The following is a 10630-nucleotide window of genomic DNA, read 5'->3' as shown; positions in this document are numbered from 1 at the left end:
TTTGGCTCTACCCATTGATGAGAGTCACTTGCCCATTGCAGTGGAGAGAGGCTTCAGCCTAAGATAGAGTACAGACATAGAATTCAAGAGGAAATGATTCTTGTCCATTAGTGAGAGGGCTCTTACTTATATAATTGAAGGCACCTTTTATGGTATAGTATTATAATAGTAAATATATTGAGTTATGTCTAGAGGAGACTGGGAGGGACTAACTAATATATTTACTATGAGCAGTTTGATGTTATATGGGCTCTCTTGGGTATAATTGGGTTTATGGATAGTATAGTTTTGAGCTTGTAATGATAATTTATTATTATTGATAGTGGAAGATGACATGCCCGTGGATGTAGCCCCATGTTGAGAGGGTGAACCACGTAAATATTGTTATTTTGTGTGTTTGCTTTATTTCTTTGCAGTTTATACGCTTCCGCAGTGTACAACAAAAAATATATTTCTAAAAGAGGAAAGGAGACTACTGTTATGGGACGCCGAGAAAGAAAATGTGGACTATTTTTTTTTTTTGGGAAGGAGGGAGTATTTTTAATTAGCCATGCAATATTTTTATGCAGTGTATCTTTTATTAAATGCTTTAAAGCATAATAATCTTTTTCTTGTACAATGAAATCATCGTTGACTAGTGACAAGTAATTCTCATTTAGGAATTTACTACAAATATCTGAACAAATTGAAATTCTGTATTTCAATTGTTGCAACATTTTAATTATTTCATTTTTCTTCTAGTAAAATGACTAAGTAATGTTCTTTTAAATTATTTCCAAGAATTCTTTTATATTGAGGATTTAGGAAATTTTGAATAAATTATTGAACTTGTAATTTTCACTAAAAGAAAAAGATAAGTGTTTGACACTTACTATTTTTACCATTTCTTCTTTCACTTTATTGTTGAAAATTTTAAAAAAAGCCGGTTGTGCAATTGAAGTCATTCTTGATATTTGGGCCTGTCCTGCATCTTTAGTTGCTTCTATAGGCTATTTATTTTGCAGATGTCTTTGAAATGTTTCGTACCTACCTCCAACTTGAAATTTGAACAAATGATTGCAATAATTGTGTTTTACCTTAATTTTGCCATCTACTAGAATTTTGGTGAAATGGACCATAAAGATATTAAATTTTCATGCCCTTGTTGATTGCGTTTGCTGTGTCAGAGTCGGTGCTTCATTTTCATCCTCATTTAAGTTAATGAGCTTAGAACCAATGCTTCTTGGGTCTATGAAAAGTAGTCAGCTATCAAATAATTGATATAGCGTATTTATTTCAATCAGCCTAAAATTGGGTTCAAATGTTTCTTGACTACCAAAGTCTTGGATTGACCTCTTTCTTTTCTCTATCTTGGATCTTCTTGACGATTGCCCAGAGCAAGACATTTTTTTAGGAGCAATATATGAAAATATATAAATTAAAAAAAAATGAGGTAGAACAAAATTGACAGAAATTGAAGAGAATAATAAAATGGTGTAAAGAAAAAGATAATTATTGTTTTGGACAATGGGAGAAATAAGTTTGGATGATTAATTGGAATAGGGAGGAAAAAATATTGAGATTTGGGACAAAGATTTTGGAATATTGGTACTTATATTAATTTTTTATGTGATATTTGGGTATATATAGGACTAAATAATTTTTAATATTTCTTAAAAAACCCCTCAAATAAGGCTATTTTTTTTTGATATTAGGGGCCTTTTTTTGTTTTTTTTTTAATTAAAAAGAAAAAAATAAAAAAAAAACTAGAAGGATGATTGCACAAAATAGTCGTTGGTGTGCAATAGTCCTTTAATTTTTCAACCAAAGGATAGAAGGCTGCCATATGGTAGCCTTTGGACTGACACGTGGTAGCCTCCCATTAGAGCACAAATAGGAGGACAAATGAAAGGTTGCAATTATACCAATCTCTGAGTGCCACATGGCACGTTCGTGGCAGCCTATTATTGGCAATTGGATTTAAAATAAAAAAATTAAAAAAAGAAATTGATTTTGAAGTTGAAATAGCGGTTTCGAGCGTATTCAAGGGGGCTGAACTATAACTGGCCCACTCTCTTTGGTCCAGTCCGGTTCAAGCACCGGAATCATTGACCCGGTCTAGTCTTAGGTTTGACCTGAGCTAGTTCGGTTCACGGTTTGAATTGGACTGTGGTCGGGTCTACCCTAATAAGACCAATTAACAATGTATCAATATGTTAGAATTATGTATAAGTAATTATATCTTGCTTGAGAATTGAAATGGATGTAGAAATAATTAGATATTGGAATTATTGAATAAATGAATGATGGACGATATATATAAACATGTTGTAGGCTCTGGATGGGTACTGTGGTTGAGTGATGGCTTGAGTCTTGCATGTGATTTATATTATCTATTATGTACACTTTTCAGGAGAAATGTCCTAGTTATTAGAAAGACTATAGAATTTTTAGTAAAACTCTTAGGAGTTTAGGAGCTTTCTTCCTATTTATTGTCATATTATGGATCTATAATGATTGATCATAAAGCTCTAATGAGAGAGCTTGTCCATGTAAGTCTTAGTTTTATTAAAAGGTTATTGAATCAGTCAACTTACTCTATAGTTAGTGCTACTCTTTCTATGTCTGTTGAGGTGCAATGGGACTCCTATCCTCCATTGTTCCTAAATGAAGTTCTTCAGTTTGATTTTAATAATATATGAAGTCCTTCCAGAAAACAAAATAAGAGGGAGAGGGAGAGAGAGAGAGAGAGAGAGGGGATGTTTTGCTAACTAAATGAAATGTGGGGATGCAATTGTTCACCTCTCTCTCTCTCTCTCTCTCTAAATACATATATATAATTTACCTAAAAAATATATGAACTTATTTAGTAATTTAACTAAGTATAATAATGTATTCCCTTATTAATTTGGGTCTTTCACTTGCTTTCTAGCTTCTGCTATTTATTTTTCAAGATTTAGATTTAATTAATCTGATTTAACATTTTAGATTTAATTTGTCCCTAATTATTAATTTAAAGAAACAAATTAAATTTTATTGTATTATACTTTATGCTAATATATATAGCTATTTATGGTAAATTTTTTTATGTAACGTTTGTATTTATATTTAAAATATATAATCTATTATACTTTATCTTATTTTCACATAATTTTAAGAAACATATAAATTATATATTTTAATGAAAATTAAAATTATAATTATAATTTAATAAAATTTGAATTTTGCTAACCATCTAATAAAATCATTTTTTCTTAAGAGATGTCAAATTAATATCAAAATTTTTTATGATTACGAATTATGATTACTAAATTCATCCAATTTCCCTTTTTTAATAAAAATTCATCTAATTTCTACCAGTTTTATAATAACTGTTAACTCTTTAAATCTAGGGCTAGCTAAAGGCCAATTTTGATCTCATTTTGAGTCTATAAATTGGCAATTTTGGTTTGGGGATTGAAACAAGCTCTTCAAATGTCTTCTATTTTGGTTTTAATTTTGATAAATTTAGTTTATTATTATTTTAATTTAAATTAGTTGATAGAAATAGCAATAAATAGGGTATTTGTAATTATTTTCTTTATCATTGTATTCAAACTTAAACCTAAACTACATTAGTATTATTAAAATTTAAATTTGTCTTAAATCTAATTAAAATTTATTTTTAATTATCTGAATTTATTTCAAACTTAATTATTATTATTTAAAAAATATTCGAATCTATTTAATTTTATATATTTTAATTAATAATTAAAAATTATTTATTAATAATACTTTATATTTTAAAACTTTAATAATTTCATAAATATTTAAATCTATTTTATTTAAAATAAAAAAGTATAAAATTTATAAATATTATTATAAAAAATATATATTTTATATTTAATTAAGTATATATAAATAGATTCGAGTAATGAATTCTCTATATACAAAATTTGAACTCAACTCGAAATTGTTATAGGTATTATTTTTTTAATTTAAATTTATTTTAAATCTGATTATATATTATCTAAATTCATCTCATTAAAGATTGATCGAACCGTACCTACAGAAATTAAAATTTATTTTTAACTATCGGAATTTATTCCAAACTTAATTATTATTATTTAAAAAATATTCGAATCTATTTGATTTTATATATTTTAATTAATAATTAAAAATTATTTATTAATAATACTTTATATTTTAAAACTTTAATAATTTCATAAATATTTAAATCTATTTTATTTAAAATAAAAAAGTATAAAATTTATAAATATTATTATAAAAAATATATATTTTATATTTAATTAAATATATATAAATAGATTCGAGTAATGAATTCTCTATATATAAAATTTAAACTCAACTCGAAATTGTTATAGATATTATTTTTTTAATTTAAATTTATTTTAAATCTGATTATATATTATCTAAATTCATCTCATTAAAAATTGATCGAGCCGTGCCTATAGAATTCGAGCCGTTGCCATTTCTCTAACTGATATCAATCTGATTTAATATTGATTTTTTAATTTTAGTCGATTCCGACTCCATACAGAATTTAATTCGATTTTGATTTCAAACCGGGTCGCTACTTGATATATGATAGCTTCGCCCGACCCGAAAACCCAGAAAGGTGGAAAGGAGTAATGGGATAGCCAACGGCGAGCATAGTTGAAGTGATCCTACCGAAAACAGGAAAAGCCCTAGAGAAAAGAAAACAAAGCAAATGTGGTCTCTTTCTCTTCGCAGATTGTCTTCTTCGTCATTGCTTGGCAGTCATGGCGGCTTCAAATCCATCTCTTACATGCCCTCTAGATTCGCCGCTTTTTTTACAGGTTAGTTCTCTATTCGGTAGGCTTTCATTTGGTTCCAGTTTTATGAATGATTTGGCTGCTCTCTGTTTTATGAATAGGATTGGTTTGCTTTTCAGTTTTTCAATAGATTTTGATAAGTTAGGCGAGTAGATAGTTTTACATCAATTGATGCTCTTTGATTTTGTATGGCTCATCTTCTTGAGTTGTTGAATTTTCAATTTTAAAACTAGCAGAAATTGGATGAATTTATAGTTACTAAATTTATCCAATGAAAACAAAAAATCCTAATATGCTGTAATGGGTTTTATTAAATCGTTGTATTTGATGGAATTGTTTTTGCAAACAAGGATTGTTGGAATGATTTAATTGAACTGGATTCATGGTTGGTGGCTGTGAAGAAGTTTAATGTTGAGGCAGAGAAAAAGGAAAGGGTTTTTGGAATATTTGGTTGGGGAATGATGGAGTACAAGAGTTATAGGCAACCCAGATTATAAATTGTTTACTTAAATGTGGATTTTAGAAGTGCTTCATCAAAATTTAAGCTCTTATACCCTTATAATTGATAGAAAAATTGTTCTGTTCTGCAGGTCGTTTAGATAATGGCAATAGTAGTTCCTATTCTGATAATGTTGCTAAAGGAGAAAGTGAAAAACGTACATTACAGTCTTCAGGAAATTTTGGGACTAATATGGATTTGTTGGCTGCAAAAGAAAATGTGTCTGCTCCATATCGCAAGGGGTTCCAAAATTCTGCAGGTCTGAAAGATGCTGAGATGGGGAGGAATTCTGGGCCCATGGACTTTGTGAGGGGAATATTAGAGCAAGAGAGTTCTCGATTTTCTCAATACAATGTTGAGCATAATGCTGATATTGTGCACATAAAGCTAATGCGTAATAATAGCTTTATTAATGTGACAGATTCTAAGGGAAATACAAAGTTTGTGGTTACATCAGGATCGAAGAAAGTGGTAGGCGAGGGAAAAGTAACTAGGTATGCTGCTGAAGCAACTGCAGAATATGCTGGACGGAAGGCCAGAGAAATGGGGTTGAAATCGGTTGTGATGAAGGTTGAAGGGTTCACTTACTTCAGGAAGAAAAGGCAAGCAATCATGAGCTTTAGAGAGGGCTTCTGTAATTCTCGAGCTGATAGGAATCCTATTGTATACATTGAAGATACTACTCGGCGTCCACATAATGGATGTCGACTTCCAAAGAAACGCCGAATTTAGGTTATAGCATTTCAGCTACGTGTCTAAAGGATGGAACTAATTATCCAATGTTTAGCAAGAGTTTCACACACAAAGGGGCAGATAAATCCCTGGGAATGGTAATGGATGTTGGTAGTTATTTTGTTTGTAATAACGGAATCAAGGAGAAGGTATCTTAAAGTGGTGGTGGATGTTAATTTGATGAATTCCAATTAGTTTAAAGTTGTTCTTGTGTTGGTTTTGAGGTGACAAGCATATTTCTCATGGACTTGTAGTACCCTGAAACTCATGTCTTTTATTTATTGAGTTTAACAATTCTGTCTCTAAATATCTTCTATTCATCTCAGCATCTATCTCAGAATTATCTGTCCTGATAATTGTCTGCTTCTAGGAATGGTGGAAATTGGTTTATTCCTTCTGATCAAGATAATGCGTTATCATGCAAACTTCGAAATTATTTATATGGTGTCTAATTCAAATTATTGGTTGGACTACTTACTATTGTGAATTATAATTTTGTTGGTTCTTATTTAGAAATTGTATGCCAGTAGATGATATATCTATTTTGTTTCTCATTTCATATGATTTCAAGTAGGCATTTTGGAGCCCAAAAGTATACATCATCTACAGAAAATTACTTATAGCCTATAATTTCGTTGGATAGGATCATTTCATCTACTCATGTTCTTGATGTCCATGGAAAAATTTCATGTGATTTCAATTTACAAATATTATATTTATGTTATTGGGATACAACAATTGTATCGTTTTCAGTATAGAGTTGAGCCTTCCATGGGTTGTATGGGTTGGCAGCAACCTTCATAATTAGGATGATTTGGTGGAAGCGAGAGATGAATGCTCAAATCTATCCTGAAGCGAAAAGAATGAAAATTCCATAACCAAAACACTGCGTGGGGCTTGGACAATAATGTCAATGCCATATGGAGGCGATGATGAGCTTCATTAGTAAAGTAGTAGTGGATACATTAGGCAAAGGTAGAAGAATACGGCCACAAGAATTTTGGTGGACTAAGGATGTTCAAAAGGGTATTAAGATGAAAAAATAAAGTTACAAAAAGTTACAACAAATGATGAGGCATTTTAGAAATACAAATTGGCAAGGAGAGAAGCTAAGAAAGTGGTTAGCATTGCTCGTGGTAAATTTCTTGCCAATTTGTACCAAAAGTTGAGGACACAAGAGGGGGAGAAGGAGATGTTCAAGCTAGCATGGCTGAACGAAAAAGGGGTAAAGATCTAAATTAGGTAATGTGCATTAAAGATGATAATAAACAAGCTTTGTAGGGAAATGGTAAGATCGAAGAGAGATGGAGATTTTACTTTGATCAATTGTTTCATAAGAGTCGTAAGGATGGCTTTAAAACCTTAATGTTCTTTTGATAGAGAATAACTTTAACTACATTTGTAAAATCAAGTTTGTTGTAGTTAAAGAGGCCATAAAAAATACGAAGATGATGAGAGCTTGTCAACCCAAAAGTTATCCCTATAGAAGTATGGAAGTGTTTTGGGGAGATTGGAGTAGCTTGATTACCAAGATATTTAATGGCATACTAAATTTTGAAAGGATGCCGAAAAAGCGGAGGTAAAGCACTTTGGTTCTCATCTTTAAGAACAAAGAAGATATAAAAAGTTGTACAAACTACCAGAGCATGAGTCACACAATAAAGCTATAGGAGAGAGTGATTGGATGCAAACTTAGGAACACTACCAAGGTATTACATAATCATTTTGGCTTTATATTTGGAAATTTATAGGAAGAGTAAGAAGGATCTCCACTTGGTATTTATTGATCTAGAAAATTATATGATAGAATACCGATGGAAGTTTTATTTGGTGATGTTAGAGAAGAAATGATTCAACCTCAAATATATAAATGTCATTAAGGACATGTATAAGAGGGTGGTTACAAGTGTAAGAACAGTGAAGGGGATTATAGACAAGTTCTCCCATAACAATGGGTTTACATTAAATATCAATTTTGAGTTTGTACCTGTTTACCTTACTTATGGATGGGCTAACTAGTCGTATTCAAGATGATGTCCTATGATGCATGCTATATGCAAATGATGTTGTCTTAATAGATGAAAATAGTGAAGGAGTCAATAACAAAACTGAAATTGGGGAGAAGAACTCTTAAGATTAAGAGTTTTAGGCTAAGTAAATAAGACGGAATATATACATTGCAATTTAGCTCTCGTAAAAGAAATAAAGAGGAGGTTCAATTGGATGCAATTTTGGTGCTAAAATGCAACCAATTTAAGTATTTAGGTTCTACCATAAAAAAAAATGGAGCAATAGATGAAGATGTAACTCATAGGATCAAAACATGATAGATAAAATGGAGGAATGCAACAGTGGTGCCATGTAACAGTAGGATCCTTTTGATAAAGTGAAAGATAAGTTTTATAGAATTGTAGTCAAGCCAACTATGTTGCTTGGGAGTAAATGTTAGGCATCTAAGGTATAACATACCCATAAAATGAGTGTGGCAAAAATACATATATTAAGATGGATATCTAGTATTACAATAATAAATAAGATTACAAATTATCACATCCGTAGAGTACATGTAACACATATAATGGACAAATTGAGCCAATGTAGAGCATGATTGCCCTAGTATGAAAGTGTGATAAGTTAGTGGTGTAAGGAGTGAAAATAAAATTGGATACTTGAAATGATGCAAAGGAAAGTAATACTAAAAGTTTACATTTTGAGACATTGATGCGGAATTGATTTCAAACAAAGGAGAACAACAAAAAAGAATTCATATAACTGATCCTAACTGGTTTAAAATTAAGGCATAGTTGTTCTTATTGTTGTTGAAATATTGAGGTTGGAGAGGAAAAAAAAGTTAATTTGGGTAAAAAAAAATCAATTAGATTTTGTGTTTGGTTATAAAAATAAAACAGTTTTAAATTTTGAATCATAAGGTTTGAAAAAAGCATCAAAATTGATGCTATTGAAGAAGGGAAAGTTTATGGCTACTTTGCAAAACAAAGTGTAAACGATGAATAAAAAACGAGTAATGATAAAAGATAGCCTGGAAAGAAAGGTGGGTGCCATTTTTAATTTTTCATATTTACTATTATGCCACTATACAAAGTTATCTAGTAAATGGACTTTGAATAATCTAAGGGACATTTTTATTTTTGCTATCATTTGAGAAGGAGAATGCATAAAATGAGAGAAGATTAATTAAGATGGTTGGGCCATGTCATGTCCTAATACGGAAGTGTGATAATTTAATAGGGAATAGTAAGCTCCAAGATGACGTGGAGGAAAATAGTACTAAATGATTTACAAGTGATACATATTTGATGTCTAACAGAGTTGAATGGTAAAAATTATCCATATAACCGATCCTAGCTAGTTTAGGATTAAGATTTAGTTAGTGTTGTAATAAACATACTGAAATTTGAGGGAATCTCTTGACACATGGATCTCTTGCCATAAAAGATTATGAAATACACTAAAATTTGAAAGAAAAAAAAAAGTCTCTTTAGGAAAAAAAATTGCCCATTGCAAATTAAAACTACCAATTAAGGGTGTGCGGTATCAATTCAATTCAGGATCTGCTTAGGAACTGCAATCAAATCAAAATTTTTGGTAAAATTCAAGTTTTATTCTTCGTTGTTTTAGTTTTGATTTGATATGATTCTTAATTTTTCAGTTTCGGTTCGGTACGATTCCAATTCAGCTTTCGATTTCTATTCAATTCTTGGTTCTTGATACATTTTATGTAATTATTTCTTTAAAAAAGTCATATTTAATTAACATTTAAGTTTTGAATTGGGTTATTAATAAATAAAATATTATATAATATATATTTTAACTATTTCAAAATTATATAATATTTAATTATAAAATGCATATATAAATTAAAATTAAGTATATTATATAATATAATATTATATCATATAAAATACATTTTAACTATATATTAATTATGCAATGTTTAAATATAAGATTAAATATAATTATGAATTAACACACACACACATATATATCGTATAATAGTACATTTATAATTAAGAATTATAAGGTAATTTAATGTATGTATAATTAAAATTATTAAGAAAACATTGAAAAATAAAATATAATATTAGGTTATATTTAGTTTATAATTAATATACATAGATAAATATATATAATTATGATAAAAGTATACAATACATCTAAAAAAAATAAAAAAAATAAAAACATATGTATAAATTTGATTTTGAGTTTAATGTTGGTTCAGTTTCAATTCCATTCTTAGTGAAGAATCAGAACTAAACTAAAGTATCAAAATAACTTTAGTTCGATATGATTCTTCAATTCGGTCTGAGACTCCTGAGCACTGCCTACTACCTATAATAGGTTAGGTAAATTAACAATTAACATTTAATATTATTAATCTAATGACAGAAAACGATTTGGTATGTCAGAATTCAGTTTCACAGGGCAATACGTCCTCACTCACAAAAAATTAATTCCTCTTCGAATTAAGAAAAATGAAACCCATATCATTGCGAGCAAATATACACATGCACTGATTGAACTGAATAATTTTTTGTTTCACTGAGGCTAAGATAAGAGCAAAATCATTGACACAAGAGAGAGAGACCTTCAGCAAACAGTCAAA

At 29.6% G+C, this 10630-nt stretch overlaps 1 protein-coding gene across 1 annotated transcript; it reads left to right on the top strand.

The window, feature by feature from the left end:
• Window positions 1-4526: 4526 nt before the first annotated feature.
• On the top strand, window positions 4527-6313 carry LOC110649897 (probable ribosomal protein S11, mitochondrial). Its single transcript, XM_021804640.2, has 2 exons — window positions 4527-4799; window positions 5366-6313. Exons 1-2 carry the CDS (start codon window positions 4691-4693, stop codon window positions 6004-6006), a joined length of 750 nt encoding a protein of 249 aa, XP_021660332.2. The 5' UTR covers window positions 4527-4690; the 3' UTR covers window positions 6007-6313.
• The last annotated feature ends 4317 nt before the right edge of the window (window positions 6314-10630 follow it).

The sequence above is a fragment of the Hevea brasiliensis genome, chromosome 3, assembly GCF_030052815.1.
Source record: "Hevea brasiliensis isolate MT/VB/25A 57/8 chromosome 3, ASM3005281v1, whole genome shotgun sequence".
Taxonomy (NCBI): domain Eukaryota; kingdom Viridiplantae; phylum Streptophyta; class Magnoliopsida; order Malpighiales; family Euphorbiaceae; genus Hevea; species Hevea brasiliensis.
Note: the sequence above shows the minus strand (reverse complement) of the source record. Positions and strands in the feature narration are given on the sequence as shown.